This window comes from Herpailurus yagouaroundi, unplaced genomic scaffold (assembly GCF_014898765.1).
Source record: "Herpailurus yagouaroundi ecotype Mexico unplaced genomic scaffold, PumYag 28, whole genome shotgun sequence".
Taxonomy (NCBI): Eukaryota; Metazoa; Chordata; class Mammalia; order Carnivora; family Felidae; genus Herpailurus; species Herpailurus yagouaroundi.
The window spans coordinates 166806408-166819076 of NW_024412376.1; the positions used below are offsets into that span (position 1 = coordinate 166806408).

General features: G+C 50.0%; 1 protein-coding gene across 1 annotated transcript in view; it reads right to left on the minus strand.

Moving 5' to 3' along the window:
- The window catches only part of HTT (huntingtin), a 155176-nt gene that overhangs the window by 74192 nt on the left and 68315 nt on the right, over positions 1 to 12669 (minus strand). The window contains exons 29-35 of the mRNA XM_040489052.1: positions 11896 to 12023; positions 9065 to 9175; positions 4331 to 4408; positions 3620 to 3843; positions 2482 to 2560; positions 2203 to 2364; positions 1258 to 1313 (exon numbers count right to left, since the gene is read on the minus strand). Of these exons, the coding sequence (XP_040344986.1) occupies positions 1258 to 1313; positions 2203 to 2364; positions 2482 to 2560; positions 3620 to 3843; positions 4331 to 4408; positions 9065 to 9175; positions 11896 to 12023 (838 nt within the window). The remainder of the gene's footprint in view (positions 1 to 1257; positions 1314 to 2202; positions 2365 to 2481; positions 2561 to 3619; positions 3844 to 4330; positions 4409 to 9064; positions 9176 to 11895; positions 12024 to 12669) is intronic.

Below are 12669 nucleotides of genomic sequence, written 5' to 3' on the forward strand. Positions count from 1 at the left end.
AGAGGGGGAGGGACGGAGGGGAGAATGAGGAGAGAGGAGGAAAGAAAAGGGGGAAGGGGCAGGGAGAGGAAGGGGAGAGTGACGGGGGAGGGGAGAGAAGGAGGGAAGGAGGGGGGAGGGGAGGATGAGGACAGACGCTGGGGGCGTGGCAAGGCGGGCCAGCTCCCACAGGGTGTGCTGGGGGTGGGCAGCTGGCGGTGGGCAGAGCTAAGTGAGAGCGCTGGAGAGCACCCAACAGCACTGGACGCCCAGAGGTACAATGTTCTTACTTCTCCTCCTGCCCCTTCTCATTTCAGTTGAAGAAACTGAGACTCAAAGGAGACCAAGCAACTTGTCTCAAATCATGCAGTCAAGATGTCGCATAACTGGAGGAAGAAAGTACCGGGTCTCTAGACCCAAGGGATGCTGAGAATGCATCCTTCTTCTCCGTGCGTCCCTATCTACTGAGGACAGGTGAGCCCCGAACCACGCAGGTTATAAAACGCGGGGTTTCTATAAACACAGTACAATACCACAAACGGACGTTAGCTTCCTCGTGGTTTTCTTAACAACGTTCTCTTTTCTCTGGCTCGCTGGATTGTCAGAATACACAGAACACTCAGAACACGTGGTAAGCGAGTATTTACATGATCAGCAAGGCTTCTGGTCACCAGTAGGCTCTTGGTAGTCAGCTTTGTGAGAGTCACAGGTTGAACGGGATTTCTGAGGGCGCAGGGCCGGCCCCCACAACCCACGTTGTTCAAGGGTCACCTGCAGTTCGGAGACCGAACGATTCTAACGCGTGGTCATTACACTCACACAGCCGTAAGTGCCGTAGGAGAAAGTAGCAAACCTTACGGTCCGGCAAGGAAGAGCCGCAAGTCACCTAGGTCAAGTGTGTCATAATCACCTCTGCTGAAGACCGCCGGGTCTAAAATGTGTTTTCTCTCAGAAGTTTGAAACAATTAGTGCTCCAGCAGACGAGATTTGGTTTAGCGCCCCGCTACCACAATGAAATGTTTTGAGATGTGACATGAAAACTGACACCTGTAATTCCCAGGTGCAGAACCACTGCCAAACAAGTCTCGAGATACTTACTCCTTAATTTTTAAGAGAAACAAGAACACACAGCGTGTTGATCAGAGTTTGACTTAAAAAACAATATTTGGCAAAAATGCTTAACAATCCTTTAAAGTAAATGTTCATGTTAACAATCTAAAATTCTATGTAACTGTCATGAGGACAAGAAATCTAAAAGAACGAAGAGCTGTTTGTTACCTGAACTGGCCTACTTCAATGTATTCGAACTGCTTCAGCACAAATCCAATAAACACCTACAGAGGAAAATAAAAATTTCACATCAATAATTAAAATGTGCAAACTAGGTTACTTTTCTTCCTACTCAGTTGTGTAAATTTTTAACAAGTTCCCGACAGCAGACAAACGTGTCTGTATACAAGAACTCAAAGGTATTCTGTGAGACGGGATAGCTCAGGACAGTTCCAGAAATCCTGTAAGTACATTTACTGAACCAGGGGGTGAGAGCCCTGGAGAAACAGGAAACGCCGAGCAGCACAGAAAAGGCCTATCCGGCGACTCGCTGGCTCCAGTTCACACACACTGAGCGGCACAGATGGCCCGAGACTGGCTTAGTAATGAGGTGCCCGCGTGGGTCCACCTCCTCCCCGCACACCCCAGCATTCAAAGGGGCGGATGCTGAGGGCTGCTGACAGGGAAGGGGACCCCGAGGGCACAACAGCACTCCAGGACTGGACTAGGGCCAGTTTGGCACCCAACTCTGTTCTAAGCACTAGTTCCTCCTCAAAGATGTGAACCAACTTTAGTTTGCTTGAAAGCAAACGTCGTAATTGATAGCGTGTTTAAAGCAAGTCTCTGGATTTTGCAAAAATGCCCCCCAAACAACAAATCTTCGTTGTACCTTACAATTTAAATTCACTTGTCTTGGGGTGGGGAGGGTGAGTGGGCAGGAAGGCCTCTGACGCACGCACATAGGCTAATAACCTGGACACAGCCTCACACAGGCAGGAGTGCATCCTCCGTGCGCCCAGGCCCTGGACACTGGCGCATGAAATGGGTAAGGAGCGGCAACCAGTGTGCAAATAGCAAACTGCACGTTTCTTAAAGGTAGACTTCAGTGTCTGCTACAGGTAATTTTTATTAAATTACGACCGGTATGGCAGATGAAAGCTAAAGGTGACAAACCTGATCTGAATCCAGAAGACAGTAATTGACCCGTAACTGAACCAGCTGTGCCAGCAAATCTAAGACCTGCCTCTGTAGCTGCACAGATGTTGTGGTTGTGTACTGCTTTAAAGCTTTTATAACCAGAGGCTCGAACAAACGAATGTGATTGTGAATAGCATTCTATGAAAAAAAAAAAAAAGAAAAAAGAAAGAACAAACTGAGTTAGACTTCAACCAAAACCTTCAAGCAGCCAACCTGGAAAGTGCTGAGCACCGAAGCCTGCCGCCTCTCACTCACCTTATCTGCGCGGTTCTTAGTGGTGCTGGTGAGGTTCGTCTTCAACTGGGTAGACACTTTCTGAAGCACGTCAAACCACCTGCAGGTGGAAAAAAGTGAGCAAAGAACAGCCGTAAGTCTTCTCCCGTGTCCTCAGCCACACTCCAGGCCAAACCAATTCACGTCCACAAAATCAGAACATGTCCAAGTCAGAAAGCACCGAGGCGGCCACGCCACGCAGCGGCACCCGCTCCTGTCTAACAGACAGCAGGCCGCGCTGAGATCGCAGGGGGCCGCCAGCCAGTCCTGTCACTGGTAGCAGGCACTCAGACAGAGCGCTGCCTGCCCCAGGAAGCTCAGCACCACGCCACCCAGGCTGCCGTGAGGCCACAAAGGTGACGCTCACTTGAAAGACTCAGTGACCCAGAAGATCTCACTTGATTCTCTTGGGAAAAAGTTTCTTTAAACATTCACATCAATCACACCCTTTTCAAGAAACACGTATGAAATTAGATGACAGTAACACACACACGGTTCCTCGCTTCTTTGTTTATACCCCATGCTATTAAACAAAGTAAACAGATCTATTCCTAAGAACTAGATGCATATATATAGTAAGTATGTGACCAATGTCAAGCCTGGAACAAGGGCATTCTCCTCAGTTCCCGACTAGTGTGTCAACTCTAGCTGCTTTAGCACTACATCTATAAAAGGAAAAACAAGGAATTCTCTTGTTCGCGGCACAGAGCAATTCTCTTGCTACACAGAGTAGCAACTCAAATATCTGCTAATAATTATGGTTATTTAAGCAACAACAACCGCATTCCAGGCATCAAAAATACAACCATAAATTTAACTGAAGAGAGACTTGCAGCCGTAAGGTTATAAAACCCAAAGTACTATCATACGAGATTCCTCTATGCCCTCCAAGTACACTTACACGCTAACACTTTTGTGCCACGTGGAAGCCATTCTTTCCCTCTAGTACAGACCTGGGAAATGCCGCCCACACGGCACCTACAGGAAAGGGGGGTCTGTGGGCACCAGAAGAGCAGCCGGCTCTCGGCTTTTACAAACGATTCACCGCCAGCTCTTCTGTGCTCGTACCCAGAACGCCTCCCCGACGCTACCGCCCCGGCCAGCACAGGGGCAAGGTTACCCTGAGGCGTCGTGGTCCTGCTCTGCCTGCACCATGTTCCTCAGGCTGGCGTCGGCTAAGGCCTGGGTGAAGTGGGTGTAGGGAGCCATGAAGCAGTAGTGGTACAAGCCCGGCCTCACGCTGGAGGAGCCCAGACGCTGCGCTCGGCCCTGGGACTTGCTGGGGTTGGAAGACAAGCCATCAAACTGGGAGGCCAAGTTTGTCCCAAAGAGAGTCTTCAGCAACTAAAGGGGAAGAAGTGAAGCCATCAGCATGAGGCTTAGTGCGGCGCCAACACACGGGGGTCTCCCAGGGGGCCGTGCCAAACCCAGCTAAAAGCAACGGGCTGTGTTAGCAAAGCTCCAGACTGACATCCTGGAGGACAATCGCCATCAGCACCATGGGAGACTGCTGTCGCGAAGGGCGATGTGAACCGGTAAGTCAGAACCCCAGGAGCCTTGCCCTCCTCCGCGATTCTGTTGGACCCAGCATTCCAAGCAAAAGCCTGGACGGACGCCACGATGGCAGCGTGTAGCCAGAGTCCAGCGGCAGGGGCCAGACCCAGGGGGGCGGGACAAGGAGCCCTGTGCCCGATATCGGGGCGGGCCGACACGTGACCCGTGGGGCTGCCGGCCGTGCCACCAGCACCGCCTTCTAAAGGACGAGCGGCATCCTGTCCCCGTGCCCAGGGCGTGGGGCTTAGAAGATGAGCCCAGGAAATGACATTTTTACCTGCTGAACACAAACAGTTGCCATCATCGGTTCTCGACTGAAACAGGATTTCAGGTAGCCTAGGATCTCCTCGACACACTGTGGGAAGAAGAAGCAGTAACACACGCAAGTCGGTGACTCCCGGGCGGCCTCCCATGGTGGCGAGCCACAGTTGACACAGAGGAAGCTTGCGATCCGCCAGTGTGAACGGAGCTCGGCAGGAAGCACGACAAACCTGAGCCGCTCCCTCCAACCTCTCCTGCAGGCGCCACCGCCACTCCCTCGCTCGCTCACTCGCCTGCTCGGGGACGCTCACCAGCTATCTACTGGCCACTCTGCCCCCAGCCCTGTGGTCAGGGAAGGAGTTCGGAGTGTGCAGGAGCCGCGAGCCCCACGGACGTCCAGCTGCACGGAGCACACGGGCACCCTGTGGGATTTACTACCCAGAGTCCTACAGCGTCTACGGCAAGCTGCAAAAGCGACCGCCCGCGCAAACTACTTTCACCGCATCGAGAATAAGATGCGAGGCACCCTGTGTCCTCTTGGGGCACCGAGAAGGACGAAGACACGAACTCTCAGAACGCCGCCAGAGCAGGCGCTCAGCGTCAGCGGCACAACGCCCAGCGCCTGTCTGGTCGCCAGCCACCGCTTCCCTCAGCAGGGCTGCCGTTGACACCAACCAGACGGAAGAGGCCTCTCGCCTCGCTTGTTCGCCACAATTCTCCGTGCTGAAGAGCAACAGGCTTCTGTTGGTTTCAAATACTAGAGGCCCATATATACATTTTCAATATTCTGACGTACTCAAATTAGACTCTAAGCATTCAAGTTTGCATCCTACCGGGTGAGTTTGTTACGTGTTGCTTTTTGGTTTTACCAGCCCATAGCTGGTATCTGGTAAATGTGAACAGAGAGAATTACAACTAGAGCCTTCCAGATCAGGGTCTGTCTGGCAAAGGACCCTGTCTCCCAACAAACACACACGAAGGGCTCGGTGGCACCAGAAACCGCACCAAGCCCTGAACGCTGGTGAGGACACATGCCGTGGTGATGTCAGCACACGGAGCAACAGGAGCACCTCGCGGTGTGGACACCAACATGCGGGGCAATACAGACAGGTTTCCCCTTCTGCCAAAACGAGGCGAGAGGCCCATTTACACCTTCCACCCAAACAACCAAAAGAAACACCGGACACTGTGTGGAATTACAGTGACAAGATGCCAAACAGCAGGCGCTGAAGGACAGTGGCCCTGAGAGACGGGGGCAAGAGAGGAGAGCCCCACACCGCACTGGCCCACCGCCCTGTGAGAGCTTCCAGGTCGAGGCACAAGGAGGGGGGGGGCACAGAGCAGCCCAGGGACCCTGAGTCAGGAGGAGCTATGAGTCTGGGAAGCTGAAGTAGCGGGGACTCAACGGGACAGCTGCCCAGACAGAACTCTGGACCAGTCCCCAGGGCCAGGGGACAATCACCAGAAAGGGTTACGGGGCAGTGCTTGGCACCCACAAAGGGCTAGGGACAGTTACTGTCGCCCCCAGCCCGGGAGAACAATAACTCACGGAGCACCAGGTAGAGCACTCGGGAAGGCCGTGCCTCCGTGGTGGGAACAATTAGCCCCGGACTGAGCACTGCTCCAGGCCACCTAACAACACAAATGCAACACCCACACGTAAACTGTTCCCACACAATTTAATTCTATCTCAGAATAAAGCTCACAAAGATTTACAGGAGTACAAAAACGTCTAGCATCCAGTAACATTTCACGATGCCTGGCATCTGATCAAGGTTACCAGGCAGGCAAAGAGGCAGGAACACACAACCCACAATGAGGAGTATAATCAATCAAAAATGACCCAGAATGGCCAAGATTTTAGAATTAGCAGAGAAGGACGTTAAAAGCCCTTATGACTGTATTCTCTGTGCTCAAAAACTTTAGTAGGAATATAAGAGATTTTTTAAAAAGATCAAAATCAGACTTTAGGAGATAAAAACAACGTTAGTGGAAACATGCACTAGGTGGGATTAAGAGTCAGACTAGACACTGCAGAAGAAGAGATCAGAAAGCTTGAAGATACAGCAGTGAGAGCCACACAAAATGCAATGCAGAGAGAAAACAATAACCCAAAAGGAGCATCTGTGCGTCGCATAAGGGACAACCTCACGCATCCAAATACGCAGGTAATTCAAGTCCCCTTAGGAGAGAAGCCAGGACCAGAAAAAGATATTTGAAGAAATAATGGCCCCAATCTTCCCAAATTTTAAGAAAACTATGAAGCCACAGGTCTAAATTCAACAAACCCAAGCACAAGAAATGTAAGGAAAGTTACACTGAGGCACATAAAAGCCAAACCGCTTAAGACCAGTGCAGTCTCCAGAGAGGCCAGAGAAGACATAACTACAATACGGGCAGCAATACGGGGATGCATGGAAAAGTGTGTATGGAACAGCGGCCAGAGAAATCACCAACACACAAACAAATCGCACTTCAGAATACATTCCAATTACATAAAAGTTGGGAGTGGAATAAACAAGGTCTAGACGAGAAGAGAGATAAGACTATTATATGTCAAGAACGTAGAATTATGACTTTTCATCCCCCGCGCTGGAACTCAGAAAAACAAAAGAAACCAACTCTACTCTTTACTCTCAAATCTCTCTCCGCCTTCACCTGCTGTAACCAGAGAAGCTCACGGCAATGGGAGGAAAACCCGATCCTACACTGTGCAGGTCACACCCCCCAAGAAGTCCGTGAGGCTCAGGCCCCCGGCGCCAGAGCGCGTGTCCGGCGCACATACCCAGCGGCACCGCTGCTGCTTGTGGAGGCGCCTGCCGCCTCAACCACAGCAGCAGGATGGCGAGTGGCAGCGTGTGTCTGGCGGGGGCGGGGGGCGGGGGGCAGGGGCCCAGCCTCGCCCGCACAACCATCGGCCAAGGAGACTTCTGGCAAACAGCCAGTGGCCGAGCGCAAAAGAAACCCTGGGTGGTTTCTACTCCCCTCGAAAAGACCAAGAGCGAAGACTCAGCAGTTAGGGAGGAGAGGCTCCCAAAGTACAGACCAGGGGGCCTGGGGAAAGCCAAGGCTGGAGCTAAAGCGGGCCTCTCCCACCCAACAGCACAACAGATAAACTCAGAACAACAGGGAAGCTGAGGGGCACAAAACCATCTTTATCCATAAGGACCAAGGTGAGAGGGCGAAAGGCCATCCTGTCCCACATACAAGGATCTTCAGAAATGGAAGTTACTACGCACACTTTTAAATATATCTTTATGTATACATATATATATGTATATGTATACACACACACACACACACACACACACACACACACAAGTATATATATAAAACTATATTCCCGTTCTCAGGAATACACAGATCACATGACGTCAACCTTAATTAGATTGTGACTTGTTAATTATTTACCTTCACATATCAGGATAAATGTAACCTTCGATCAATTCACTGCAACTGAAAAACAACTACTGCTGTATGTGTGTGGCAGTCATAATAAAAAGGTAAAAAGAAAAAAGGAACCACACTCCCCAAAGATGAAAATCTACAAAAACAATAAACCACAAAGTCATCTTAATTCCCTTAAATAGGAAAATTTTATTATTTTAAAAATCCCAGTTAGATGGTTTTTATTTCAGCGTATCTAACATTCAAATTTAAAATTCATCATATTCCCTATCTTGCTGAAATGCATTATCCACACACAGCCCACAGGCCCTCAGGACCTGATGGTCTGAGGGAAGAAAAGCAACAGATCGCCATGCTGACAGGGCCACACGGGGAGAGCGTACCGCGCCCTGGGCGGGACGGCCCGCTGGTCTCACCAAGAAGGTGGCAGCAGTAAAAAAAAAAAACTCTGCCAAGTTTCACTCAGAGGGAACAATAACCAAGCACCAGTAAGAACAGGACACTATCCAGCCATCGAAACAAGTGCACACACGATACACAGACCTGGGAAAGAGCCCAAGAAGCACCTGGAGACAAGATAATGTACCTACTGTGATGACAAAAACTAGGTAACTTCCACACGTCAAGAAAAAGACAAAAACACATGAACTTCCTGAGCGCGCCACATATTTAGGACACACGTTTGAAGGGGGAGCTCCCTGTGACTGACTCCGAAACGCGTGAGAACCAGGGCACCCGGGAGCCGGCAGGGGACACACCCGGGAAAGCGACCGCAGTGAAATGTGACCTGCAGGCCCGGGATGCGGACACACGAGATGGGCGTTCACCTCACACGTCCTTAAAATCTGTCCCTGTGTCTGAGCGCCCCCTTGTAGGACGAGGGGGAGGGGATACCGGACTTGGAGCCAAAGCCCAGGAGTTTCAGCCACAGCTCTGCCGTCCCACGGCACCAGAGGAGCCAGCCACGCAGCCTTCACGTCCGTTTTCGCCCTTCCTGCTTGCAAAGGGCAGATAAGAGAGCAAAGGGACTGCCACCACAGTTTAAACCCACCAACACTGGGTGTTGTATGGAAACCAATTTGACAATAAATTTCATATTAAAAAAAAAAAAAAAAACACACCAATATTCTAGAGTGAACTGGGTCGAGGCTAACACGCAGAAAAACCCTGAAAACGGGATGGAAGTAGGACACCCCCAACGTGAGGCTGACACAAGAATCAGAGGCAGGAGCCATGACGCAGCAGCCGGGGGCCGCGGAAGCTTCTCCCCAAGCTGCTCCCGCCTTCCGAACGCACCCAGATCCCCCAGCTACAGCTCGAGGGGAAGAAACGAAACACAAACCTTCCCGATGTCCTGCAGTGTTGCCAGTTCTAGGATCTGAGAGAGCACATCCAAGGCAGAACGCAGAAAGCCCCCAAACTTTTCAGCACTGTTCTGAAGGTCCAAGGTAACCTTGGGAGGCAGAGGGAAAGAACACAGGGTTACTGGCATGTCCTGTTCCGTCACCTGCAACAAAGACACGTGCTGTCCACGCGGTGAGAGTGTCCGGCTGGGCTGCTCTAACACCCGCGATCTGGGGGGTTTCTGTTTGTTCATTTGCTTTCAGTGCTGGGAAAACGCCCTGGAAAGGAACCGCATAAAACTGTAACCTTTCAAAGGCATCTTCCAGCTTATAGTGATGCTGCTGAAAGAAACAATTTCTGACCTTCTATTACAAGAAAAAAAATTTAGTGTCCGTTTCAACCAGTATCTGATAAGCACCATATCAAAACCTATAAAATACACGTTGTGTTCCACGTATGTTCGTATCCCCCGGGAATCATGATCGAATCCAGAAACCGCCCTTCGGTCTGGCTCTAGCAAAACATTAAATTCATCTTCAGAAGGATTAAATTATAATTCGAAAGGGCCCAGCTGAATTAAATTATGCAGCAACTCCCCTATTTAACAGACTGGGAATGAGTCAGGTCCAAGGATATGAAGGGCGAAGGGGAGGGATCAACTATAAAAATAAAAACTGGCAAAAACCTTGCAAAGCGCTACAACAGAGAATGGAGTCTGCTCCGTGAAATCAAACCCAGCCAGCCGTGATGACAGAGGAAGCACTTCCTGGGCCGAGGGGCAGGACAGCAGGGGAGACACACACAGAAGGTGAAAACCTTGATGCTCTTGTGTCACCGTGAGGTGGTTTCCAGCAGGCAGAGGAAGGGCGAGTGGGGACACAGGGACAGGTGACTTCATGGGGCCACATCCCACAGGGACAGGAGGGTAGGGGCTCACCTCCAGCAGGCATGACAGAATGAGGGGGCGAGGGGCATGCGCATGGGAAGGCCTATCTTGACAAAGAACAGAGGTCGCAGGGGAGAAGCAGGGCCACGGGGCCCTGAGGGGGGCAGACAACGAGGGCCAGGGTGGGAGTACAGCCAGAACAGACGGAATAAAGATGTAATGAAGGAGGTGGAGGGGCAGTGTGACGGAAGTCACATGTGCCAGGCACTCCAAACACACCGATCCAGGCGGGCATCCGGGACACCGGGGGCCACAATGCACGGGGTACAGCGTGGAGCCCAGGATGTCCCGGAGGGGAAATGCCAAAGGGGGAGCCGACACTGGGATCATCAAGAGGGCCCCAGGCCTCAGGACAGGAGTCGAGAACAGGCAGAAAAGGAACACCTGTGTGCGGTATTTCCCACGTGCCCTCTGCTATGTGGGTGGTTGACATGAGAAACACTGGCTAAAAAGAGCCTCTGAATCTTCCGTAAAATGTGGTCAAATACTCTGATCTTTGAAAGGTATTGATATCCTCCAGAAAAAAAGCCAGGTAAAGTTCATAAATCATTTTCAAACAAACAAACAAACAGACAGACAAACAAAAACCCTGAGAAATATCTATATCAATAACAAAAGATAATGAACATCTGGGTACACACTTATCAAGAAATGTGCAACATCTGTGTGAAGTAATCTTCAAAAATTCTTTTTCAAATTCTTTAAATTTCAGGTACATCTGAGGCATATACAAGAAGTTTTCAATAAACAAAAAAGCATCCCGCACTCTGGACAGGTGGACTTAAGATACCAGTTCTCCCCAAATTAATCTATAAATTAACATGATCCCAGTGGAAATACTCTCAGGATTCTTTAGAACTAGATTAGTTTATTCTAGTGTTCACATGCAAAAATGAGTAAGAAAAGAACATCCAGAAAAAGTTCTGAAGGAGAATGGGGGGGACTGACCACCTCAAAAAATATACCGAGCGGCTACACAATCAGCACGCGTGCTTCTAAAAGATGAACAGATAGACGGATGTAACAAAACAGTAGAAATACAGAACTACGAGAATTTAGTATCTGATAAAGGTCGTATTTCAGATCAGTTAGTGCATGAAAACTGGATTATTTGGGAGACAGTGCCAAGGAAACTGGGCAGGCAGCTAACCGATGAAAAGCCCTATGAGAAACCGTGGTAGATTTTTCCTTAACCACCTCAGTGTGAGAAGGCCCAAGGTACAAAACATACCCGTGCAGGAGAGTTAACAGAACAGACAGAAACCGGTCTGTAAGGTGGGCCCTTGGTGGTGTCCACGCACTCGACCAATCGAAGGTCCCCCACGCTGATAGAAAACCTTCCCTGATAGGGCTGGTTCCCTGAGCCTGGACTCTGGGAAGGAATCCCACGTTTTACGTCACACACCTGCCTCTGCGAGGCCGAGGTTTCGGTTCGTGCCAGGCAGAGGAAGCCTCCGCTGCTCGGGGGACAAAGCTGCTCTGTGGCCCTCAATGGACAGAGAGACCACGGGAAGCCTGTGCACGGGTCCCTGCAGACTCCACGCTGTGGTAGAAGTCCCAGCTGCGAAAACGACTATACGCCAGTCCCAGAGTCTTGCCAAAAAATCTCTGAAGGTGGGGGGGGGGCCTTGGGAGGCCCAGACACAGCCCCGGTAACCCACAGAGAGACTGCGACTCCAGCAGAAACCTTACGTTTTGATATGATGAAAGCTACCATAAACAAAGCTGAAGACAAAACTTGAAAAAACCGTCACAGCGCACACCCCACGCTGTCTCGTATGTACGTGTGTGTACACACACAAGCTGCGAATCTTAACACACACATCCACAATCTATTAGAAATCTGAGCACGTGCATATTTTTACAAAAGGAGCGGTCAGTACCTTATAGTTAGCGTGAGTAGCTTTCAGGACATCGTGCAATTTGAGGTATGAAGGAAGGTGGTAGAAACTCCCCAGTGATGAGGACTTATTTGCTGTAACAGGCCCTGAGGCGTCGGATTGTCGAGAGGCTGTAAAACACACCACACAAAATAAACTTTTAGATCAAAAGTAAACACTTGCCACGTTTAAAAGAAGTTACTAGCAATAATGGCTTTTAAAGGTATTCTAGTAGAATAAAATTCAAATTCTTCCTCTTTTTGATTAAATAGAAGTAACAAAAAATTGACTGCTAGACATAAGTAGAATCCAGGCAGTCCCCAGAAAATAAAACAAGACGAAAAGGAAACCAGCGGTGTAAGGCTACTGTCTGTTGTTACGGTCTCGCTGCCAGTTTGCAAATCAGAGGAACGACTAGTTCAATGACCTCCGGCCAATCACACAACTGCCAGGAGCCTGAGGCTCCCTGAGGCTCCCAGCGCACAACGGCGCTGAGCCCTGGCCGGTGCAGGTCACGCGCCCTGTAAGCAACCAACGTGCTTCAACGCTGTAAAGAGCATGCGTATTATCATGAAACGGACATGAAACATTAAAACGCCAAGCACTATATGGAAACTATACTACTCGAGTTTTAAAGATCTTCAACTTGGAGCCCTTAGCTGATTTAATCCACCAGAAAGAGTATCAGTGACATACTGATAACTTGACATTTGTAAAGTTCTGAAGCTTTTAAAGCTGGCAAATCCTCCTGCGTCCTACAGTCAATCCCTAGAAAAG